Source organism: Mesoplodon bidens, assembly GCF_964165515.1.
Source record: "Mesoplodon bidens genome assembly, chromosome: 11".
NCBI lineage: Eukaryota > Metazoa > Chordata > Mammalia > Artiodactyla > Ziphiidae > Mesoplodon > Mesoplodon bidens.
Window position 1 is genome coordinate 33,004,249 of NC_138167.1, and position 27,133 is coordinate 33,031,381.

At 35.0% G+C, this 27,133-nt stretch overlaps 1 protein-coding gene across 1 annotated transcript in view; it reads right to left on the bottom strand.

The window, feature by feature from the left end:
* Positions 1-642: 642 nt before the first annotated feature.
* CAND1 (cullin associated and neddylation dissociated 1) overlaps positions 643-27,133 on the bottom strand; it is a 43,258-nt gene continuing 16,767 nt past the window's right edge. Inside the window, exons 3-15 of the mRNA XM_081250121.1 lie at positions 19,421-19,575; positions 17,483-17,606; positions 15,922-16,178; positions 15,736-15,841; positions 14,364-14,509; positions 10,865-11,157; positions 9,101-9,242; positions 7,254-8,747; positions 6,036-6,131; positions 3,468-3,637; positions 3,225-3,389; positions 1,987-2,094; positions 643-1,204 (exon numbers count right to left, since the gene is read on the bottom strand). Of these exons, the coding sequence (XP_081106247.1) occupies positions 980-1,204; positions 1,987-2,094; positions 3,225-3,389; positions 3,468-3,637; positions 6,036-6,131; positions 7,254-8,747; positions 9,101-9,242; positions 10,865-11,157; positions 14,364-14,509; positions 15,736-15,841; positions 15,922-16,178; positions 17,483-17,606; positions 19,421-19,575 (3,481 nt within the window). The 3' untranslated portion in view covers positions 643-979. The remainder of the gene's footprint in view (positions 1,205-1,986; positions 2,095-3,224; positions 3,390-3,467; positions 3,638-6,035; positions 6,132-7,253; positions 8,748-9,100; positions 9,243-10,864; positions 11,158-14,363; positions 14,510-15,735; positions 15,842-15,921; positions 16,179-17,482; positions 17,607-19,420; positions 19,576-27,133) is intronic.

A 27,133-nucleotide genomic window follows, 5' to 3' on the forward strand; every position in this document is an offset into this window, starting at 1 on the left:
TTTCGATAAGGAATGTAGAGATACAAAGGAAATGAAAGAAAAATCTGGCTTTAAGAATTTCTAAGTGGAAACACACGCACACAAATGGGTAACTGAGAAAAACTGAGTACTTAAATATTCAAAGTTTAAATGTATAGGAAAATTTATAATAGAAAAAGAAGTGGCGAATTGTTATTATGACTTGATTTGCTGAAAACATCTGCAAATTCACACTGGCATTAAGAAAACCAAAGTTTCAAAAATTTACTCCTCTCTCTTTCTCTCCAGATATGTTTTCTGTGCAAAAATAAATATCTGAAAATTGCACTAATACAATAATACTTATTTTTACTTTTGTATTATGAATAATCTGCACATGCTGCTTTACAGACAATACATATTTGTAAACTTGCTCATGCAAAATTAGTGTGCGCAACAGGGATATTGTTAATCCCCATATCTAAAAAAATGATATTATCTCTTTTAAACTGCCAACCCCTCCGAAATGTAACAAATCTTACACAGATATTCTTGTCTGCCACAGCTAGAAATCAATTTGTGTTGCTGAAACAAAAAGGTATACAAGAAAAAGAAACATGGTTTTTGTCTTGCAGAATTTTTGATTTTTAAATAAGAGAAAATTTATAAAAGAAAGAAAATTCATTGTCACAAAATTTTAACATTTTAATCCTAAACATTACAGGGTAAATAGATACTGGACCCTATCTATCTCCATCAATCCTAACTTTTAGATGTCATTTTAAATGTTGCCCTAACCACTAAAACTTTAGTGGTTTTACAACCTCTGGATTATGGAAATACGTATTTCTGAAATAAATGCTACAAAAACAACAATGGAAGGAAGTCAAACTGCCTCCACGAAGGAAAAACAAAAAGTGGAACATTTTGAAGCTTTACTTCTCTTTCCATGTCTCGTGATTAACCTGTCAATTCAGTGCATCATATGGTCAATGTAATGGTCCCCAGGTTGAACCAACATCTAACTAGTGTCCATTGATTCCAAGTTAGTGGATGATGAATCTTTTTGGATACTTTCAAAGATGGCTGCCAGCTCAGGGTTAGAACTGATCTGTGACTGGAATTCACTCATCAGTGGACTCTTCTCTGCTTCTGGAATGGTTAGCAGTGCTGCTACTGCTCTCATGGCAGATCGCTTTAGTTCATCTTGCTTTTCAAACTCCTGCTTTACTGAGTTTGCTTTCACCTGTAACAATGAGTAAATTTATATTACATGCTATAAAAGGCAGTTCTTATACAAACAAAATTTAAGCACATATAAAGAAATTTAAGCACATATAAATAAAGCAAAGCTACTCTTTCATAGATCCAAAAGGCACATTATTCTTCAAGCAGAGTTGCTCTGAAACTTCTTTTTAGTAGTAGCTATGTATCTCCTTTTAAGGGAATATTCTATACAAGGCCCATTATAAAAACCAAGAGTAGGATCTGCTTATTAGCAAGTCCTACTTTGTCCTCTATCAAGAAACTACCCCTCTAGCTACCTTGTTTATTCATTATTCTTCAAACATGTCATGTACTGACATCTCTGTGCCTTAATTCATATAATTATTTTTGTATGAAAAGTCCTGTTTCACCTTCTGGACCTAAAACAATCCTGACTTCTCAAGGTGCATTTTAAATGCTGTCATGTGCATATGAAGCCTTCTGTGACCCCCACCCACTCCTCCACCAGAATTAAACATTTCCTCCTCTTTTGTGGCCCTATCACACTTTAACCCATATCAGTACTTTAAAAATACGTGTCAGATTGTTATAACAAACTTTTAAGAATAGCATTTAACAGTGCTAAGCTTTCTAAAACATCCACATTTGAAGGAAGTGAGGAATAGGAATAATAAGTTAACTTTTGCAACAAACTGCCACATAAGGGTGCTAGCATAGTCAAATTTGGAAAACCACAGTATAGAATCAACTAGGGATCCTGAACATACTATGTCTGGCCTAAATCAATGACATCAATATTACCTTAGTTGTACATGTAGCACGTAATGGCTCAACAAGTCGGTCCAACCTCTGCAGTACTGCACTTGGACAAAGGGTAGAGAGTCTCACCAACATTAAAAATGTTAGCATCTATTATGAATAAGAGAGACAAAATTTAGATTTTGCATTATTTTCTAAAGACAAAGCCCAAATTCTGGCAAAGCTTTTGAAAGGAAAATGACTAACCTGTACCATTAAGTTTCATTTTAATGTAATCTGCCATTGGAATCACACAGAATTGCCTCAAATCTTGTCTAAGGAATTTTACCTACAAGTACTAGAGTTACCTTATCTATCATGATAGATGGTCACAGTCCTAGAGTACAGAACTAAAAAAGTGGTTCTCAATCTTGACCGCACATTACAGCTGGGGAGCTTAACAAATATACCTATTTTTACTTCACTCATCGGGACAGGGCCACAGACTCAGTATTTTTTAAAAAGCTCATGTGCACCAGATGGAACAATCAGTGAATAAGAAAATAATTGAACTAGAAGAAAAGCTTTATAAGAAGTTTCTACTGTCTTTGCAAATTTCACTTAAAAAAACAAAACAAAAAGCCTGCTTATTCAGATTAATCCATATAAAGTCCAGTAACCCATCATCTTTTCTCTTAGACCATAAACTGTAGAAATAAAAGGATCCTATTCTTTCAGGGCTCTTTTCATTGAGTTCCGGAGGGGTCAGGTTATTCCACATTACATTATGGAAACATGAAAGCTGGAGTTCTGATAGTATGGATGAATTACTGCTCAACGACCACTTTTGCCCTGCTTGACCAAAGGTCCTGAGTAGAAGAAAAAGATTTTTCAAATCACGCTTTTATAGTTCACATTTTAAACGGATTTAAGCAAATAGGAAAACAAAAAGCAGTTATGAGCAAAGTTCATGCTCTAAACCTAAGAAGCATGAAGTATAATTTCTCTATGGTTGCTTCTACAGATTGCTTTGTGTATCTGAAAACAGTTCTTCCTCTTATCCTTTAACAAAACTCTTGATATTGACTTCCTCCTCCAATGAAAAGGTTTCTGGATTTTTCCTGTATGTCAACTGAGGTCACATTGCATCGCTATTACTTTTGCATATTAGTTTAAACACACTACAATCATGACAAGCAAACCAATCGTTCTCACTTAATAGCAAGAGTAAATTACAAAGGTGAAAGTCACTAGCAAAGTCTTCTTCTAAAACATTCTATAAACAGGCACAAACATCTTACCTTAATATCATAATGGTCCTTCAAACCATCTTCAACATGATTTAGAAATTCAAAAATATCAAGTCTATCCAGACAACTGTCTAGAAGTGTGTACATACACTCAAAAGCTGCCTTTCTAATATCCAGGCCGTCATCAACTGTATGCTTAAATGGACCCATTTCTACCTGTTGAAATAAAACAGAATACATAGATACACTAGAAAGTAAAAGACAAGCTTAGGTAAACAGTGCAATCTAACTTACCTCTCTTATAAGCTCCTTTCTAACTTTTGTTTCATTATAAAGATGTGGAAGAACAGTATCTAGAAGATCCCTTATTAATGATGGCTTATTATGTGCTGCTGAGTTGAATGTGACCAAGGCCACTCTTCTTACATTCAAATCTGGGTCTTCCAAAGTTTTTAGGAAATCACCTGAAAAATTGAAAGAGAAGCAACAGAGTTATGGTAAGCTTAAAATAAAATATGCATTATATTATTTTCCTAAATTCATAGTTTATTATTGTTGGTATTATTGTTACTTCTTCAATGTGGGTCATGGAATATGATGAAATCCTAAGTGAGCTATATAATTTCTTTTGACAACAGGTAAACTATTATGTCTGAATGTGAGTGGACTTAATTGATAAACCTATTCTCAGTACCTTTAAATGCAAAAGGTAAGGAGTGAGAGCCCCAAAAGCTCCCCATTACTTTTACAGATATTTAACAGGTGGGTGACATAGAAAAGTGATGGAACCAGCAACCACAAGAACTAGTAACTTGAATGATTCTCCTTAAAATTCAAAATTAGTACTCACACTAAAAAAGCACCAACAAAAGTGGAATTTTTTTTTTCACTCATTCAAAAAACATTTATTGAGCATTTATGGCATGAAGCAGTGGGGATACAGCTGTGGACAAGTCAAATAAATTTATGCTCAGATGAAGTTTACATTATATTTACTTTAAATTTTAAATTCCAAAAGTGAAATTTAAAAACCTGAGTTCAAAAGATAAGCAAGGTGGAGACAGATCCACTGCTTGATAAAGATGGAATACTGTTAACAAGTATATAATTTATCAGATGATGGAGAAATGTGCCTCCAAAAGCCTATTTTTATCTTTAACAAGAAATAGATAAGAGGTCTAAGAATACAAAAAGGAGGAAACTGAAACCTACCATAGGACAAAAAGCTAAAGAAAGCACCTAGCCACTTTAAACACAGATATAAGTCTGGTTGTTCTTCCACACAGGGGAAATAAATTATAGTGCAAAGATCTTTGGAGTCATACAGACGGTGATCCACACTGCTTCACTTGTCAACTGTATGACCGACTTCTGGCAAGTTACTGTAGGCAAGAACTTCAGTTTCCCAGTTTATAAAACGAGAATTTTATATGTACATTACTGAACTCAGTGTCTGGTACACATGTGGTATTCACACAGAGCTACTCATCATTATGTAATCTCAACCCTACCATAAGCAATCTTTTAGAATGCACAGGGGAAAAAAGGTATGAGAAGACTTAAATGTATCACAACAGCAATTTGAAGAAGTGGGAGGGGAAAAAAAAATACTTCAGACACCATAGGTTGGTAAACTCAAGGTTGACCACCCAGGAAAGTTCTGACTACAAAAAAGGTTAAGAGGTAGCTTGGGTTCAAAAAGAATTTAAATGTACCAGACTAAACCTCCTCACCTCTGTTTGCTTAGAATTACTATCATGGTGAATTGCTTTCAGTAAAACACAAAAAGTATTACTATTATGATAGACAAATGGTGACGTGGTCTAGGATCAGTGGTCCCCAACAACTTGGTCTAGGAATTTCAATTTTAAACAAACAGAATGATAATCATCTGATTGAATAACTATACCAACGATGCACACTGGTTGACTGTTGTCAACCTAGAAAGATGTCTCTAAAGATCTGGCACAGGCGTCTTCCTTTGCTGTATCTTGTACAATGACAAAAATGTGAATAAATATATCAAAGCAAAAAGAGGCGAGGGGAACAAAGGCAAGACTCTTCTGATTGAGACTTTCTTTGAATTAATTCTAGGTCTCAGCGTTGGCACCCATTTATCCCCCATGTCCCCCTTACTCTGAATTGGTAATCCCTTTCTGTAGTTCTTTTCTTTTAGACTGTTTTTTACATGGCATGAAACTGCAAAGCTTCTTTGCCATATCCCTCTATCCTCTCTGCTGGTATCCCCATTCTTCTGTCTTCAAGAAAACACCAGAGAGTTTAGTTACTAAAAGCTCTAGGAAAACTGATGATGAAAACAACACAGGGAAGTTATAAAATCATGAAAAATAACACTAAAAGCTAATTCTTGTCTTCATAGAAAGAGATGGCCCTTTTCTTTCTTGGATAGCTCCTCTTAGGTTGGTAGAACTGATTACCACAAGAATTATCTTTTTTATTCTTAAATTTCTACCTTAAATTTAAAAGCCTCCAAAGATCCCCTTGGGAGCTGGAGGCATACAAGTAATAACAAAGAAGTGGGGCCATCACAAGCTCAAATGAGATTCATTTACAACTGGGAAGAACTTCAGATTAGTCAGATAGATCATGTATCTTTTACCCATTAGTTTACTTTAGGTCATTCCCAAAATATGATTATCAAATGTGTACTTGACTTTAAAGACATCCTAGCATATTTACTAAATTTCAGCTATTTGCAAAGTTATTTTTTTAATGAAAGAATTACCAGACCCTTAAAAGCATTTTAGTCCCTTGGTGATATATTTAGCTATTGAAATGATTTGTTTTTGACAGTTAACTATTAACTAGTTATTTAGTATGTTCATCTTCATTTCCACTTACCTATGCAGTTCTTTAATAGTGGATCAATAGGCTGTGGATGATCAGAAATAGTAAACTTCACAGCTGTAACCACTGAGCTTCGGGCATACGATGAGCCTAATTAAAAATAAATTTTAAGTCTATTGGTATTTAAGTCAACTAAAATCCATGGACACCTTTATCATTTTCAAACCACTTCAAATAACACCAGGGTCTTTAATTCCTTAAAACTCTCTTTGGTCGGGCTCCCCTGGTGGTACAGTGGTTAAGAACCTGCCTGCCAGTGCACGGGACACGGGTTCAAGCCCTGGTCTGGGAAGATCCCACATGCCGCGGAGCAACCAAACCCATGCGCCACAACTACTGAGCTCTAGAGCCTGCGAGCCACAGCTACTGAGCCCATGTGCCACAACTACTGAAGCCCACGTGCCTAGAGCCCGTGCTCCGCAACAAGAGGAGCCGCCGCAATGAGAAGCCCGCACACCACAACGAAGAGTAGCTCCCGCTCGCCACAACTAGAGAAAGCCCACGCACAGCAATGAAGATCCAACACAGCCAAAAATAATAAAAAACAAAAAAAACCTCTCTCTGGTCAAGAGGGGTATTTCTTATTACTTCCAGGATACTAATGAAGCAAAGTTTACTCATTTTATGAAACATAATCCCATTAGATTTCAAAAGGAACAATTTCTTCCAGGAAGGAGGCGGCCTGCGAGACCAGCAGTGGAGGATCTATCCCTCACAAAAGGGAACTGGTTAAACCACTGTATGACTGTCAAGATTTTTTACTAAAAACGAAAGCAATTTCTAAGAATGAATGGCCTTTATTACCTTCTCCTTGGACAACAGGGGTTGATACTGGTAATGTGAAAACTCTTCTAGAATCTTTCATTTGAACCAGGTTAGTTCACCAATTTTAGTACTGTAATTAATTCTAGCAAGCTCCTCTGGCTATATTAATTCAAGAGACATCTGTCCCACATTAAGACAAGAGTAACATTAAAATACATTAAACACTAGAAACTGCAACAGATTTATTTAATCATTATCTAACTACACTCTCTTTATCCTTTTAAACAACAAGGTGTCATTTGAATATGGCTCCATATCGTAACATAAGGCAATAGGTTCTACATATAACAAGATACAGAAATGTTTTAACTTCTGCATTAGCCATCTTTCCAGGCAACAACTGCTAATAAACAAAAATTTTTTAGATAAGAAAATCTAGGTACCCACCTGATATTAAATACCCCTTAAGCCGTGGAAGGAGAGTTTCTGGATCAATTAGCGTGAGTTTGCCTAGACATTCAGCAACAACATTTCTGGTTCCTTCTTCTGCACACTCACAGTGCTTTAGCAATAAGGCCCAGATGTTTTCAACATATGGTTTAAGGCCCACCACTGATGCAGAGCTAATAATTTCCTTCAAGGAATGAAGCAGTAGATACTGCCTTTTGGGTTGACTGGTTATTTCTTGTAAGACAAATGGTAGATATTCAGGAAGGTTGCCCACACTAATGCTGCCTAATGCATAGGATGCAGCTGATTTGACTTCTTCACTAGGAGATGAGAAGGCTTCTAATATGACAGATTTTAGTTCCAGCTGCCCACTTAAGTCAATATGATGCCCAACTTCTCCAAGAGAAAGTAGAGCTAAGAGGCGAATAGAATCTGTAGACCTTGAGTTCTTGACATCTTGAATAAACTGACCCACTACAGCTGGTCCTTCTTTAGGGCATGCTCGAGTAAGAGCAGCTACACATTTGGCAATGGAATAATAAGACTGCTTATGAGTAAGAGCTGTGCTCTGAGAATAAACTGGACCGGTCAGCATGCGCAACAAATCCATGTATCCTAGATTATTTGTTCCAGTGACAACCAGAGCTTGGAAAAAGTCTAGCATGGCGCTAAGAGCTCCCCCTTGCAATAAAGGTGATCTAACAAGTCCAATAAGTTCATTGAGAATGGATCCACTTATCTTTGAAAGGGAGGAGGGATACACTTTTGCCAGTGTGGTAAGAAAACTGATAGCCATCTGTGAAACATGCATATCACTTTCGCTGATAAGAGGTGGGAGCTCATCTAGAACTGCATCAATCATGGCAGCTGTCAGGCTATCACTATAGTTTTTAATTAGAATATCTAGAGCAGAAAGGGTTCCCAGTTTCAAAGCTCTCTGGTTTTTCCTGAGAAATGAAGCAAGGATAGGAACCCCTTCTCCCAGGACAGGCCTCAAATCTATCTTCAAAGGCGACCCAGCAATCAGTGTCAACGCCTTCACTGTAGTTAACCGCGTAATCTCATTCTTCAGTCGCTCCAAGAAAATCTGAAGGGTATTAGGCAAGTCAGAGCCCAAATTGTCTCCAAGGTTGCAAATAATTTGTCCCATACAGGAAATAGCCCTTTCCTTGACTTCCTGATCAATGTCAGCTGCTTTTAACCTCTTAATGGTACAGGTAAATAGATCTTTGATGTAAGGAGTTGCATCAAACGAGGACGGCTGATCTAAAGGACGAATTACTTTGACAAGCTGTTGAGTAACAAGAAGCGCTTCAGATGTAATCTTGTAAAATGGATCTCCAACACAAGCCACCACTGGAGGGACCAAAGCTTGAACATGAGGATGGAAGACTTGAGGAGAGTGGTTACAGAGGATTACATATAGACAGGACAAAGCATCAATCTTCAAATTTGATGAGCTTGATTTATCATTCAGTGAGAAAATGATTCCTAAAACCCAACCAAAAAAGAAAAATCCAGTATTTTTATCCATGGCACCTTTATGAATTTAAAGCTAGTTTTAAAATTTAAAACGAATCCCTAAAAGATTGCTAAAGTTCCCACTATATATTATCTCTAAAGCAGTCAAAATTCCACAAGCTACGATAAACATTAAAGTAAAAAATTTTAGGGTACGATTTTAAACTTTTAACTTTAGATATTCAATGGTTCTGTAAAAAAGTTAGTTCCATGTGCAAAGTTGTCACAAATTATCCTTTTCAAGGAAACAGTTATTTAAGCTTATCTAAGTCTTAATAAAGTCTATAATAAGTCCCAAAAGTGATTTACTATTTCTTTCATACCTGGTACAAGTACAGGAATGTGTTGTGTTAGGGCCCCAGGTAATACATTTACCAGTTCAGTCAACATGTTAAAACAACACTGTCGGGTCTTCACACTTTTTTCTTTCATCTGTTTGTGCAGAGCTTTAACAATGTTGGGAACCTGTAATTATCAAGTGCTCATTAGCTGGTTCAGCTATTGGTACTTCCTCAGTACACTTAACACAAATTACAGGGGGCTGGGGACAAATGGAAGAATTTTTTGGGTCAAATTCCTAATTCCACTGTCAACAGTTTGTACAATACAAACTTTGTTGCATCTACTATATATGTTCTCTTGAAACTGTATTTGCTTGATACTGATAAATAAGAGAGCAGAGAAAAGCTATCATTAGCTTTCTACAGAGCAAAAAAAGTCTTCCTTGATTAATTTTACTTATGAAATGCGTAAGACTAAACAGAGATCTAAACAATAAAATAATTTTCAACCAAAACTTTAGGAGCATAATTTATAAATGGTTTTTGAAACTGAAATAGCACATAGAAGCAATTAAAGAAAAAAGACAAATTATGGAAAAGAAACCATTAAGTGGGTCCTTGTGTTTGCTTTTTGTTGGCCTGTTACAATGAAATCAACCTCACTTCCAATGTAGTTACAAGCAGCAGGAATAAGATTCAAAGACATCTGCTTCTAAACTTCCTAATGTCAGTCAGTAAAACCTAAACAGGGAATTTACCAATAAATCTTATGGATGCCAGGATACAGACACATACCATTATCGAACAATGATGTGCGAGAACTAGAGGCAAAAGAAAACATCTATCTAATTAATTCACCACAGCATCATCGAAATTTCCTGTGATTTTTATCTGCTTTCCATATACTTAGTCAATTGCTTATGTCCTCCATACACTTTATCTTTTTCCTCTACAATTAATCTTTAGTGTTCACCTTTAAGTTCATCACAAATTTTACAATTTTTACTACTTGAAAACAAGATAGATATGGCATGTATATCCTCTCCTCTGGTTTAGTTGTTTAGTCCCTCTCAAGATCTGTTTTGTAATCTACAAAAATGGACAAATATGTACCCCATAGGGCTGCTCTAGAGACTGCATATAAGATAGGAAAATACCTAGCATGTGATAAATGCTCAACAAATGGGGGCTATACAGAGCTAACATTTAGGATCTTAGAAAAGATGTCCTCAAGTGAAAAAAATATGTATTTTATCAATAACAATAGCTGGTATATATAAATACTATGTAGCAGGCTTCATTGTATGTTTACATAGATCATATCATCTCTACCTTGGGTAGACAGTTCTAAGTAAACCCTTACTACAAATGAGAAAAGTGAGGCTTAATAAAATGTCTAAATAACTTGTCCAAGATCACACAGCTAGATCAGGAGGGAAGACACAAGTAGTCTAATTCCATCGCCCTAAGATTTCTCCATTAATCAAAGATAAAGACTACTTCACTGAATCTTAAAGCTAATATTGTTTAGCCAGGAAAAATCAAGAAAACTTCAATCAGAATAAATTATTTACAAGTAATGAAGCAAGGATAGGAACCCCTTCTCCCAGGACAGGCCTCAAATCTATCTTCAAAGGCGACCCAGCAATCAGTGTCCATATCAATGAGCATCCATAAACTACTATACAAACACATCCCAGAACTGTTTCTCTAAAGCTGTTCTGGAACTCATATTTCCATATAAAAACACCACTTTAAAAGATCACATTTATTAGCATGACTTTTAAAACACACTTTTAAACTGACCTGACTCTGAAGCATTGTTAAAGGTGTTTCTCCCTGTTCCATTGCATCAGGGTCACACAGCCAACTTTGCACAGGACGAGTTTGCTTCAAAAGAGAAAGGTATGCATGAAAAACATCTGCCTTTACATTCTCTTCACGCTCTTTAAATCTGGATATCAGTGCAGGAGAGACGGTCTTGTAGAATTCTGGAAGCATTTCATGCCTTGTGCTAACTACAGCATCCAAGCACTTAGCAGCTGCACGTCTCACTTTCCAACTCATGTCATCATCGTCACTGTATTCATCATCACTCCCTAAAGAGAAGTTTTAATGTTAACAGGCTATTAATCATAAGAAAAGTTTAATATAGAAAGTGAACTGATATTCATAACTAAGATAGTTTTCTAACTTTCCACTAAGATATACAGCAATAGATAGGTTTAAAAAGAACTAGTACTTAAATCGGAGGCAGAATTTACTTATAAAAATTTACACATAAACAAACCTCTAAAGAAAAATTATCTGATTGTGTTTTTAATTTGTTAAACATCTTCTCATTTATGGGGCATGAGCTGCTTATTAACTCTTTAAAATCATTTATTAACACATTAAACTTCTTCAGATCATAAATATTTATGAAATCATAAATGTCCCAGCCTTTTATAATGGGAATAGAAGTTCAATTCAAAAGATTCACTTGACACTACAGGAAAATCAAATAAACAACTGGGGAGTTTATAAGATAAACTATAAAACAGATTTGTGGTATAGATGATGTGATAAAAAGAATGATCACCAATCCCAGGTCATGCTGTGAAACTAATTTTTCAGGGGAGAAAAAGAAACCTGACATCAGCTTTCTTTGTGACTACAAGGCTTTTCACTAAATTTGTTGATGGGCTATTAGGAACAAATATGCATATTCTCAACCTATCAAGATATTACCTTAATATAGCTTAAATAAACTTTACTTTCTCAATTATAACAAGAAAATTCTGCCCACATAACAGAGCACCAGCTTCTCCAAACTCCTGTTAAACATTAAAGCAATATTCCAAGCATAAGCATTAACAATTCTCTCTCACTTACTATTCTTGCTAACTTTTGTGTGTGTGAAATCTCTGAAAATTATTTCCTTCTAACACCATCAAGCCGAATCAGTTGGGTAACATGAAGTCAGGAAGATGGCCTACATATTAGCAGTTCTCAGGACAGTCTAAAATTACTAACAATAATTTCGTTATTCTTAGATATAAGAACTATAGTCCTGAAATGATTCCTCAGTGGGGGAAAAAAGGTATCATCACTTCTTTGGCTTATATTCCAATTAGCTTAGTGATAGCTAAATGTAGCCAACTATGCCTTGGAAATTTTTCCAATCTCCAGAAGGCTTACTTAATTTCATCTTAGCAGTTTATAGTAAAACCCAACCAAATACTGCTAAACCAAGGCATTTGATTTATTTGCCAATACCTATTTGAAGAAAAATTATAGGGTACTACCAAATAGATTATTTTAAAGCACATAAATAAATGAAAAATTTCCAATGGCAACCCAACTACAGGAATTACTTTACAGAAATATACTTAAAGGTTATAAAAAATTAAACAGCCTAATCACAAAAATTATGTTGGTTTTATAAGTTACAATAATAACACTATGATAAAAAGATATTTGTTAGGTATAATCCATGTACCTGATAAAGCAGCCGAAGGACCTGGTTTGTTATTCAACATCGGTACTTACCACACTAAAAAAACCAACCATCAAAAAATCTGGAACATAAAATGCTACTTCTTTTTTCAAAGGATATTCCTATTATAAGCTAAGGTTTCCCTTCGTTAATATAACACATTTACTGAGTGTCTAATGTGTGTCAAGCACTGTCCTAGGCACTGGGATAAAGCAATTGATAAAGAAGACTAAAATTAAAATCTCTTCCTTCATGAAGCTTACATCCTGGTACAGTAGAAAATAATTTCAGTGTATCAGAAAATGATTAGGTGTAATGAAGAAAATAAAAATGCTGCAAAGGGAGATAGATATGAGTATGAAGTAAGGGGAAAGCCCTGAGATGGGAGACTGGATGAGGAGGGTGTGTAAAAGAAGCGATCAGGTATAACCCCAAAGTTTTTGGCCTGAAAAACTAAGAAGAATGGAGGTGCCATTCTGAGATGGAGAAGTCTAAAGAAGAAACAGGTTAGGCAGGCAGTGGGGGAAGGGTGGAGAGAAGATATTTTAGACATCTAAGCAGTAAATCAATTAAGCAGTTGCATATATGAACCTGGAATTCATAGGAAAGGTCTGGGATAAAGGTAAAATTTGGCTTTTCAGCATATTGATATTAAAGCTAAGAGACTAGATGAAATCAACAAGATCATAAGAACATAACAGAGAAGTCAAGGACTAAGCCCGGAAATACTCCAAAGTATAGTGGTCAGGGTGATGAAGAGGAACCAGCACAGAGACTGAAAAGGAGTAATCACAAAGATAGGACGGTGTGGTATCCTGGAAGTTAAATAAAGAAATGCTGCTGAGAACTGAGAATAAGCAGACTCAAACATTTGAGGTCACTGGCAACCACTGGAAGACTGGATTTAAGAGAAAAAGAGGAAAAAAAGGAGTTGGAGGACATGCATTCTTTTGAAGAGTTCTGTTGTAGTGTAGAGAAATTGGGCAGTATCTGCTTGACTCTAAAATGGGATTAAGAGAGGTTTTTTCCACCTTTAAAAAAAAAAGATGGATGAAATTACAGACTTTAGAGCAAAGTCATTACCTAAATTCATTCAAAGAATCAAACTTAAAAGTATAATTAACAGGAAACCCACCGATGCATATACCCAATAACTTAAACATTTCTATTATGATTCTTTTAATACTAGCAGAAACAACTAAACATGAGCAACCCTGTGTCCTTGAAGAGCTACTCCTTTCCAGAGTAAATACCACAAATCACAGCACAATGACATCAATCATACGAGCCTCAGAAATGCTTAAATTATTCATGAAAGTTAAATGGAGCCTCAAACAATATTTAGGATTTCTCATTAAAGTAACTATGTATGAAACCAACCAAACTGCTATGAATATGTTATCGATAGGTACAATTTTTAAAATAACATTCATTTCCCTCCTTACAAAAACACTTTGTAGAAAATTAGAAAAATAAAGAACAAAAGTCACTTATAATTGCTTGCCAACAGAAAAACACTAGTAACATTTTTTTCACCATATTTAAAAAAATAAAACTGGGACAGAGTAATTTTTGCTACCCACTTTTCATTCAACTTATTAACTGCTTTAACAAAAACATGATTTTGAACATGTTGTATAGCAGTTCAGTACATGGATGCCCCATAATTTTTTTAATCAATTTGCTCTTGTTGAATATTGTGGTTATTTCCACTTTCACTATCATAAACAAACAAACACAGTACAATATGGGTAAGAATCACCTCCATCTATAACACTGGGTCTTTCATGAAAATGTAACAAATTCCTTCTACTTAATTTGAAATACCTTGGTCATCATCATCACCACCATCTGCATCCATGGCATTTTCATCTTCATCTTCATCATCATAATTATAATTTGGATCATAAGTAAGATACTTAAGACATATATTTATAATGGTAGAAACATGAGGATATACTTCCTTAGGACATCTGAAGAAGAAAACAAAAGCTGCCTTGAATAATTATACTTTTCTCCTTGATTCAGTATTTGCCAATTTTGCTTTATTACCAGATTTTTCCCCCTTCCCTTTAACATAGTATAGGAAAATGGTTTCCAGCCCTCAACACCAATGATCCTTCATCTTTCCCTCCCACTGACTTCATGTTTTAAAAAAGATTTACTTTTCAAATTACTCTTATTTAATCAATTTTAAGATGAACTCCACACCCCCACACACACTTTAACATCTCTGAAGTCAAATGATTCCTATAATAAATGGTATGACGTAGTTAGTGTGGGGTCACACAGAGAAATCTGTATACGCTCTATCTTCTCAACACACGACTAGAACACCAAACCCAGATAAATGTATCTTCAGTAACTAGGATTATTGGTGAAAATGCCAGTGTACATTCATCTAGGCTTGGTCTTCTAACTTTATGTTGAGAAAAGACAGAACATATAATAAATGCCCAACAATAAAGAAATAATTTGTATTTCTCAATTAAAAGGACAGAAATGAATCCCACAATTTCTGATTTTAACAATTTGCTACGACTATAAAAGCTCCTTATCAAAAACCATGAGTGGCAAATAACTACTTATAATTACTGCAAATAACAACAGTGAAGTCTCAAGACACTGTGCTACTACACTGTCAATTCTAGCCAAAAGCAAAAAAAAAAAACAAAACCCAAATCTCACTACTTTGCAGGTATCGCCTTCTTGTACATAAATACAGTTTTTATTATTAGAACCAAGGTTCCAAAACTGAGAATCACTGCCCTAGCAAAATGGCTGTTAACACATCTCAAAAACTGTTGGAGATGAAATTCACTAGTATACATTTCTGACCAGATAATTAATTTATCCTGGTACTCTCTCAGGATAAAGACTACATCATTAAAGTAAACTGAAAGACAATTATAAATACCTTTCCCAAGTTCTTTAAGAAAAGTCCTAACAATAAGAAGGAAACATTTCAAAATAAATGTAAGGATTGTATCTTAAAATAAAGATGATATGCACTTCAAATACTGTATTGGTTATCAGTTATTATTTAATAAAAACTTAATTAAAACACATTTGAAATCCAAAACTCAATCCCAGCTGTCAGTAAAACCCATTTCTCCTCACCCACCTAATCTAGATCTTAATTATTACTCTATTCTTAAGAAAAATTTTTATTTGAAAAATATAGATCTTAAAAACTTGCCTTCTCACAAATGATTCAAAGGCTTGAATGCAGTACTCTCTTAATTCATCGTCATCTACATTACAAAATTTTACCACCAAAGGAATTATCTTCTCAAGGTATTCACCTAAGAAAAGCATATTAGTTCTTATAAACATTCGTTAATATTTTTTAAAGAAAACTTTTCAATACATAAATATTTCTTACCTATTCTATGACCAGCTTGCCTACTAATAGCAGCAATACATTGTATGTAGGTTCTTGTTGTTGACATGGAATCATTTTTGGACAACTCTGACAACAGATGTTCAATAAGATCAACAAAAACTATATTTCCACAGCTCATAACCAGATGGCCAAGAGCAATAATGGTTCTTTTCCTCACTGCAAGTCTAGGGCTGGTCAACTGGGGGAGCAGACAGGTCAGAATTGAAGGATGGAAATTAACAAGAAGTCCTCCTTGCCTTAAAATAAAATAAAAAGAAAACAAATAAATACAAAATGTCCAAGTACTACTGAAATGTCTGCCCTCTGACCATCTCTTGATTACCCCTTCTCCCTATTGTCTTTCCTCTACAAATCTACACACTAAGTTTCAAAGATCTTGTTGGTCCAACCCTCTCTTTCAAATCATTTCACATGTGCAGTTCAATGACTCAATAGCAGTCAAACGTCTGTGTCTTGCCAGGACAGTGCTAGTGATCAAGTCACACACGGGACAAAAGGTCTAATTGAATTTTCACTACTTATCAAATTAAGCATAAATTCCTCACCCTCCTCAACAAGACTCCAATGTATCAAAATGATCTCCTACCACTTTTCTATTCATTCTAGATTCTGGAAAATTAGAATACAGTGTTTCCCAACTCAAGACTACTTACATATTCTGATATATTCTATGTTTAAGCACAGATACCTGTGCCCTACCCACTTTTCAAAACTAAATTCAAACGCCACTGTTTCCATAACAAACTTTCTTGGATCCTTCCATTTTAAACCCCCAAATACACTATACTCTCCGTTAATATTTAGTCCAATTCTGCCTTACATTATAGCCATTTGTGTTCTTACCTCCTATAGCAAAGTATAAGCTCTTTGTGGGCTAGGATGATAGCTCTTCACTTTTACTATATTTGTACCACATGAAGGCACTTGATTATTTTCAAGTTCAAGTGAATTAGCCATAAATAACAGACAAATAATGATGACATATAATGATTATAAGAATCAGGGACAAACTGAAACTGACAAGTCTTTTAAGGTTACTTCCCCCTTGGAGTTGCTTAGATCTCTTTCTATATTCCCATGTTTGACTTCCAGAGGAAAAGTAGAAAAGCAACAAATATATAAAGCCAAGTTCCTTCCACCCTCACAACACATGCTCTAAAAAAACATGGCTGCTGAAGAATACCAGCATTATTTTAACTGGAAAACTTGCCACTCCTACCAGCACATCTCCTTATCCAAGTAGCTCATTGTATTCAAGAACATCAAAGAGTAAAACAAAATATAAAAACTCTGCTGAAATGTTTAAATCACAAATTTTATTATTTTTCAAAACTACAAGAAATATGCTTGCTATGCAGTATTACATGATAATATAATTAGCTTTTTTCTTCCCTCCCTCCTAACCACACACATTTATAAAACAGACACAATTTAAACATGAATAATTTTAGACCAAGTTTTATTATATTTATCCAAAAGGGTTCTTAATAAATGCACAAATATTTGTATTATAAGTAATACAAACAACAGTCATGTTTACCTGCTCAACATATCAGCCATAATATCCAAGGCTTCTAGCTGAACAGAGACATCTTCCTGCTTTGCTATTGCACTGGTAAGACGCCCAGTAATCTTTTTACATACATTAGCAGCTAATGCAGAGCCTGCATGAATAAGAAACCCATTATGATTTCAAGGCAAGTATGTTGAATTCCACCTTATATTCATGCTAGTTAGCAAATATTCAGCAACTCTAAACTTGATTTTAAAACTGACTCAAGAGATCCATGTCAGAAAAGTATGTTTCAAGGGACTTCCCTGGCGGTCCAGTGGTTAAGACTTCGCCTTCCAACACAGGTGGCGAGGGTTCGATTCCTGGTTGGGGAGTTAAGATCCCACATGCCTCGAGGCCAAAAAACCAAAACATAAAACAGAAGCAATATTGTAACAAATTCAATAAAGACTTTAAAAATGGTCCACATCAAAAAAAAATCTTAAAAAAGAAAAATGTTTCAAAACAGGTTGTTTTTCAATCAATTTATTAGACATAAGTAAGAATTAGACCCCGCTGCAGGAGTACACGACACAGGGAAAACAGTATCGATTCAGTAAACTCTACTGGACAACTATTTCTGTGCACTGGCACAAATGCCAGCTACGGAGCTAAAAGTAACTGTAGTGCTTACACCTCTAGATTAGAAAGCAGCGATGACATTTTTCTCTATTTAAGTCCTCTTTACTAGTAACCTAATAAGATCCTTTCCAATCCAAACAACGTAGAAATGTTGTTCCAGGAGACTCATCAATAAAGATTATGACTATTTTAAAGTAGATCTGTGTTGTTACTGACCAGGGAGAAAAAAAAGGAAACAAGAAACTGTGAAAGTAAAAATCTGAATGGTTAATAGAATTCTTGTTAGAGCCAGAAATCAGCTAAAAACAAACATGTTTCAATGAGAGGGAAAAAATGAGGAAAATATCAATGTAGCTAATACAACTACAAATAACATACTTCAGAGTTGGTGAAATAAAGTAACATTGGCATGATATAGTGAAAAAAAACCATCACCTTTGGATTAAAAGATAATGGGTATGAATCTTCATCCAACCAGGTAATCAAAACTTTGGATGAATTAACTTAATCTCTGAATTTCAGTTCCCTTATCAACAATCTACATTTAAGACCTCCCATATGACTGACATTTTTAGACAGTGAAATAATATACACGCACTATCTAGCATGATACCTAGCATAGAGAATAATAAATATTTATTAAGTAAATGAGTGAAAACTACATACTAAGACTACATTATTACCAATATACATCTTTCCATGAAAGAGAGTAATTTCACCCCATTTGCAGATGAGACAGTAACTTTAGGCTGCAATTTTAGCCTATAGCTTAGCAGTCAAGACAAATTCTAAAACTTACATTACATAAACATCTGTCAGAGGTCAAAAGCTAATTACCTGACAAATTCATTAATCGTAGTTTTAAATTTTTTAAAAATTATAAGTCGCTATAAAAGGCTCAGCCTTAATTAAAGATACTAGTAAACTGAACTCTTTCACAGCTGTCTTAATGGTGCTAAGTTTTACATCATATATTCTAAAGCAAAGCAAAATTAACACTGAAAATAGAAACCTAATCAGAAATAACTCATGATTTTGGTTATCTTTTCTCTCATTGCATAGGCTGGCTTAACTCTATTCTGCAAGTCACAGTTAATACAATATAAAATCTTGCTCCAACATAAAAATCCTTCAGAACTGGTATTCATTTCAAAGAGATACTAAAATTCAATCAAAATAATATTTTTAAGCAAAAATAAGACTCTGGACTTTTTTTTTACAAAGATCTTTTAGGGATAGATACCTCTCTCCCTCCCTGGTCAGGAGGGAAAAAAAAAAAAACGGTGGAGGAGAAATACCTCCATTTATAAAAGGGAAATAGGAGAAAAAAGCATTCTTGCTTACCACTGGAAGCTGGAGGGAGTTCTCCAATTACTGTTTTAAGGCCAATACTTGAAATATCTCGAAGTTGCTCTTTATCAGAAAGCATGTTAGTGCAGAGGGTATCTACAATTGTCTCTACTTGGTATTCTTTCACTTTACTCACTAAAGGGCCAAGACTGTAACATAAGGAAGAAAAAACATTTTTTAATCTAGATAAACAAAAACAGATGAGTGAAAACATTAACTTTTCTGCCTAGCAACTGTCAACACGAAATAAATGCTATGCCTGTAACATAGACAGTATATGAACAAGTGTTAAAAAATTCTTAATAAGCTCTTTGCAGTTTCCAATTTTTTCCCACTTATTTTCATCACAGTATCATGAAACTCAAGATGCTTTCACCCTCTCCCGCCAAACCCTTCGAATACACACAACATCTTTTAATAAGAAGGCTAATTAGGAGTCTGCTCCTAACAAGGATCCTATGATTTACCTGCAATAGAAATTCCATCCAGTGTATCACATTTTGCCAACTGTGACCCTTCCTTCCTACCATCTATCACCAACTCCAACTCATGAACCAAAAAATTTCTATTCTTTTTATTTTCTTGTTTAAATTTTAGAAGTATCAAGTAACTGGGAAAAGCTCTTCCACTGTGTCCTTTCCACAGAATTTAGCACATCGGAGATAACGTTTGGTGCATGACTATTCATTGAGGAGCCACTGTATTCAAGACTGTATTGAATAACAAAAGTATGGCCCCTATCTTCAAAAATTTACCATCTGGTTGGTGAGGTAAGGAACTCACATAACTACTTTAGAAATTATGCAGGCATTCACTACTCTGCAAAATTAAAAACAAAAAACTTTTAAATTCAATGTTAGTATTTATTTACAGACAGGAGACTGCACCTTGGAGACAGATTTTTAGGTACTTGTATTTATGGGGTATAGTTAGAAAAAAAGAGCATTTCAAATGAGAGACTAGAATGAATAGAATACATGCTGAAAGAAATGAGAAGTCAAAAGAATTGCTTGATGCAAAAGGCAGATGAAACACAAAATAGGAAAGGCAAACACCTGGGACATTAAGGAGCGTCTTTAAAGTTAGGCCAATAAATTTACATGTGATATGGTAAAGTTGGGAGCCAATGCATTTTCTCAATCATTAGTGACATGATGAAAATAATTTAATTTGATAAATGCTCAGGTCAATGTTTCACATACAGATTCTCAATAAATAACAGCTGACTGACTGTTTGACTAGAAATGTAGTAGGCAGTATGATCTGGGGAATTAAGAAAGAAGAAAAATAAACAGAAAAGTTGGAGAAATCCAAGAACAGCTCAATCCAAATGGATGGAAATGATAATAAGAGACACAGCATATATGTAGAGACCTAATGTGAAACAATACAAATTGGGATTGAAAATAAAAGGAATTCCAAAAATGAATTTAAAGACTTCTAGCTTCTAAAATGGCAAAATAAGGCTTCTCTGGCGGCACAGTGGTTGAGAATCTGCCTGCCAATGCAGGGGACACAGGTTCGAGCCCTGGTCTGGGAAGATTCCACATGCCACAGAGCAACTAGGCCCATGAGCCACAACTACTGAGCCTGCGCGTCTGGAGCTTGTGCTCTGCAACAAGAGAGGCCGCGACAGTGAGAGGCCCGCGCACCACGATGAAGAGTGGCCCCCACTCGCCGCAACTAGAGAAAGCCCTCGCACAGAAACGAAGACCCAACACAGCCATAAATAAATAAATAAATAAATACATACATAAATAAATAAATAAATAAATAAGTAGCTCCTGCTGGCCACAACTAGAGGAAGCCTGCACGCAGCAACGAAGACCCAACGCAGTCAAAAATACAATATAAATAAATTTATTTTTAAAAATTCATTCATTCATTCATTCATTAAATAAAATGGCAAAATAACTTTGTTGGACTAAACCTCCTGCAGGTAACAATTACAAAATCTCTAAAACTGTATTTTAGAGAACAATTTGAATGCATAATGATGGAACTAAAAACAGATGGAAAAAGGTGTCTACCTAGAATTCCATATTCCGTGAAATCACCCTTTAAAAATGAATAATAAAAATTTATATTAAAGACAACTTCAGATAAAAGCTGAGACTACATGGCAACCAGACCTATACTACAGAAATTGCCAAGGGAAGTTCTTTAGGCTAAAGGAAAATTAAACCAGATGATAACTCAGATTTACAGAAAGGAATAAAGATCACCAGAAATGGTAAATGTGTGTATACCTAAAAGGCTACATTTAAGAGACTATATAGTTTTTCTCCCAACTATCAATAATACTGTATTATGGACACACACACACACACAAATTTAAAAAACAAGAGTAGCACATAGCCAGGAGGAAGGTAAATGGAAAAATGTTATTTCAAGGTTTATATAATTTATATCAAGTGGTACAATGTTAACTTTTAAGACTGTGGTAAATTTAAGATGCAATTTATAATCCGTAGCCTAGAGTGACAATTTTAAAAATAACACAAAGATGATGTATCTGAAAAGTCAACAGACGAAATCAAAATTAAATATTATAAAACAAGACACTTCCCAACTTTTGGTTTCAGGAACCCTTTTAACACTTTGAAAATCAATGAAGACCCCAAAGAATTTTTCTTTATGTGGGCTGTATGTATCTGTCAATGCTTACCACAATAACAATTAAAAATAACAATAATAAAGGCACATGTTAACATAAATTTAACATTTTAAAGGAATAACTATATTTTCCAAAAAACAAAAAATGAGAAAAATAGCTGTTTCACATTTTTGCAAATTAATATTTGGGCTTAAAATAACTGGATTCTCACATCTGCTTTTGCATTCAATTTTTTTGTGATATAACATGTCATGTAGCCTGTGGAAATTATACCGTATACTTATGGGAAAATGAGCAAATTATACCGTATACTTATGGGAAAATGAGTATCAAAGGGTAACACCTAGTGTTACTCATACTACAGTTTTGAACTTTCGTGGTCACAGATGTCCCAGGGACCCCCAAATCAAATTTTGAGAACTGCTGCTATAAAATATTTGATTAACCCAAAAGAAGGCATGAAAAGAAACAATTAAAAACAACCCCCCCCAAAAAAACACACAACAAAAGAAACAAATGGAAAAAAAAAAAAAGTAAAATGGCACACCTAAATCTAACTACATCAATACTTACAATAAACAACAATGGACTAAAACACTCATATCAAAGGGAAGAAATTATGAAACTGAATAGAAGGAAAAAAAGCAAGACCTAACCATCTGCTGTCTACAAGACGCATAATTTTAAAACACAGGACTTCCCTGGTGGCACAGTGGTTAAGAATCAGCCTGCCAATGCAGGGGACACGGGTTCGATCCCTGGTCTGGGAAGATCCCACATGCCGCGGAGCAACTAAACCCGTGCGCCACAACCACTGAGCCTGTGCTCTAGAGCCCATGAGCCACAGCTACTGAGCCCGTGTGCCACAACTACTGAAGCCCACACACCTAGAGCCGGTGCTCCACAACAAGGGAAGCCACCGCAATGAGAAAGAAGCCGGTGCACCGCAACGAAGAGTAGCTCCCACTCGCCTCAACTAGAGAAGGCCCACGCGAGCAGCAACAAAGACCCAATGCAGCCAAAAAATAAACAAATACAAATAAAAACAGATTAAAAGCTGAAATAGAAAAAGATACACTAATCTTAAAAGAAAACTGGAGCAGCTATATGAACATAAGAAAAAATATATTCCAAGAAAAAATATGTTCCAAATGTATTTAAAAAGAAACATTTTATACTCATAAAAACATCAAACAGGGCTTCCCTGGTGGCGCAGTGGTTGAGAGTCCGCCTGCCGATGCAGGGGACGCGGGTTCGTGCCCGGGTCTGGGAAGATCCCACATGCCGCCGAGCGGCTGGGCCCACGAGCCATGGCCGCTGAGCCTGTGCGTCCGGAGCCTGTGCTCTGCGGCGTGAGGGGCCACAACAGTGAGAGGCCCACGTACCACAAAAAAAAAAAAAAAAAAAAAAAAAAAACATCAAACATTAGGAAGACATAATTATAAATGCGTATGCCCCTAATCAATACAACTTTAAAATACATGAAGCAAAAATTGGCATTAAAGAGAAAAACAGATAAATTGACAATTATAGTTGGAAATTTTAACACTCCTTTCTCAGTATTTAATATTAAGAAAAGAAAAAAAAATCACAAAGGATATAAATCTGAACAACACTACCAGCTACCCTGACCTAACATTTATAATATATCATACCCAACTACTGTAGAATACTCTTTCAAGTGGACAGGGAACATCCACATCCACCAAGACCTATCATATGCTGAACCATAAAACCAATCTCAATGAGTAGACAAAAGAAACCAAAACAAACAAATAAACCTCCCTGAAACCTTAAAAGAGTATGGTTCTCTGACCATACGCAATTAAGTTAGAAACCATTAAAAATAAAAATAAAGATCCAGATAGCCTCCAAATATTTGAAAATTGCTTCTAAATAATCACAATGGAGATTAAAAATATTTCAAACTGAATGATAATTAAAAAACCACAATTTACTAAGAAGAGAATATATACCTTTAAATGTTTAAGAATTAGAAAGGAAAAAAATGAGTGGAAAGAAAGGAATAATAAAAGAGAAGCAATCAGTTAAATAAGGCAACAGACAATAGGGAAAATAACAAACCCTAAAGTCAGTTCTTTGATAAGATTAGTAAAGTTGGTAAATCCCTGATTAAATGAATTGCGGGGGCGGGGGGGGAGAAATCACAAATTACCAAAATCAGGATCGAAAGAGGGGGATATTCACTGATGACGATTGTTTAGATAGACTATCCCGAGGAATCAACAAAAATTACTGTAATAATTATGATACTACAGTTTGCAGTTAAAAGATTCAGTATTGTTAATTGTTGATTCTCTTCTAATATTTCTATAGGTTCAACACAATCTCAATCAAAATTTGAGCAAGCTTACTTTTAAAACAGAAATTAACATTCTAAAATTTACATGGAAATACAGAGAACTTAAAAAATCAAAATACGCTTGAGAAAAGGATGAAGCTAGAGAACTTACACTACCTTACTTCAGACTTCTATAGATCTACACCAGCGTTTCTCAACCAGGGGTGACTTTTGCCCTTCAACAGACATTTGGCAAAGTCTGGAGGCATTTTTGGTTGTTCCTACTGGAGGATGAAGGAATGCTACTGGGAAAAATAGTGGGTAAAGGCTTAGATACTGCTAAACATCCAACAACACACGCAATACACAAGATACCTTGCCATAACAAAGAATTATCTGGCCCCAAAACTCAACAGCGCCAAGCCTGAAAAAGCCTGAGCTAAGCTAATAAAACTGTATGGTACTAGCATTAGAACAGACAAATAGATCAGTGGGAACAGAACAGAGTCTAGAAATAGACTTACACTTTTATAGTCAACTGACTCTGACAGAGATGTCAAAGCAATTCAGGATCGAAACGAAGATGTTTTCAATAAATTGGTACTTCAACAACTGTATTTCCATATGGAAAAAAAACAGCTCAATTCCTACTTCACAAAAATTAATTCTAGATCACAGGACTAAAATTAAAAGCTGAAACTACAAAGCTTTTAGATGAAAACACAAGAGAAAAATCTTTGCAACATAAAGTAAACAAAGATTTCTTCAGCACAGAAAGCAATAACCATAAAAGTTGAAATTAATTTATAAATTAAATCAAACTAAACTAAATTTTAAAATAAATTAAAAACTTAAGATCATCAAATTGGGAGAAAATACTATAAGACATATATGTGCCAAAGGACCTATATCCAGAATATATGAACTCCTATAATTCAATAGTAAAAAGACAGCCTCAATTTTAAAAACAGGGAAAAGTCCACAAAAAAATAAATAAATGGCCAATAAACAAAATAACATTAGACATCATTAGTCATCAGGGTAATGTAAATTAAAACTACACCTATACACCAACTGGAATCGCTAAAATTAAGGAGTGACACAACCGAAATTTCCTTGGTGGTCCAGTGGTTAAGACTACACGCTTCCACCCCTGGTAGGGGAACTAAGATCCCACATGCCGCGGCCCAAAAAAAAAGAAGAGTGACACAACCAACTGCTGATGATAATGTGGAACAACTGGTACTTTCATGTAAAATGGTAAAAATACTTTGGCAAACAATTCCACAGTTTCTTAAAAATCTAAATGGACAACAGCAATTTCACTCTTCCTAAGAAATAAAGACACATGTCCTGAAAAGGACTCACACAAGAATGTTCACTGTCTCTTTATTCACAATAGCCAAACCTAGGAAGATATCATTGTGCTATCAGTGAACTACTAATCAGTAATAAAAAGTCACAAAACACTAATACATCCAACATAAAACCAATTTAAGGTGAACAATGTTGACCTTAAGTAGGGAAGTTGTGAGGTAAGGACACAATTTTATCTTTTTCAAATGGTTATCCAGTGTTTTGAAAAAAGGTCCAGCTTTTCTCATGATGCCACCAACTGCAACATGTATCGAATACTTTCCATTCTATTTTACACTACTGGTCTATTAATGCCTCACTACCTCACTGCTTTCATTAGATAAACATAATAGTATGTTTTCGTATCTAGTAGGGCTAGCCAACACACCTCCACCTCCAGAAATTTTCAGGGAATTTTTTGTCTCTCTTGAGCAAATACCCTGTCCCTCTTCTCCCTTCCACCAAAATATACTTTAGAATCAACTTGTCTAGCCTGTGGAAAAAACTTACTGATTTTTAGAATTAAGTTAGCATTAAAATAACCCGGAGAGAACTGACAACCCTGTTGAGTTATCCTATCCAAGGACCTGAGATGTCTTTCCATTGGTTCCAAGTACATTTTTCTGCAAGTATGTTTTTGTTATTGGTCAAGAGTAAAGTTTTTCTTCTATAAAAGAAAGTTTTTAAAAAGAAAATTGTAACCTTACCTTAAACTATGCAACACCCTCACCCAAGGTCACCACTGTAACATTTTTTGTCACATTTATTGCTAGGCATTTTGTCTTTCTGTTACTATAATAAATGGACATTTGCTTCCGTATCTTCTAACTGGTTATTTGCTTATGTGAAGGCTACTTATTTTTGTTCATTAATTTTACATCCAGTTCCTTCATTGAATTATTGTTTATATTATTTTTTTCTTCCTCTGATCTATTAACATGATGGAATAAAAATATTAATAAAGCACATAATATTAAACTGTCCTTATACTCTTGGGATGAATGAACCTCACTTGGTCAAAGTATATTATACTTAATGTATTGTTGGGTTTTATTTTGAACATTTAAATGAAACTGGTGTGTAGTTTTCTTTTTTAGTGTTGTATTTAGTCAGAATTTATCATCAGTATTTGGTTTAAAAAAAAGACTGGAAGGTTTTCATACTTTATGTTCTGAAATAGTTCAAAAACTATCTATACTGGAATTACCTGCTCTTCGAGGTTTCAAAGAGTTGTGTGAAAGATTTCTGGGCATGAGTTTCTTTTGGGTGATGAGTTCTTTGATAAATTTTCCAATTTCTATCTATTAGGATTTTCCCTCCTCCAAGAATCAGTTCTTGGGTTTTATCACCTAATATATTACTTTTGTTAATATCTTAATTCCTTTCTAATTTTCCTGAATATACGTCATTTTCCCCCCAACCTGTTAAATTT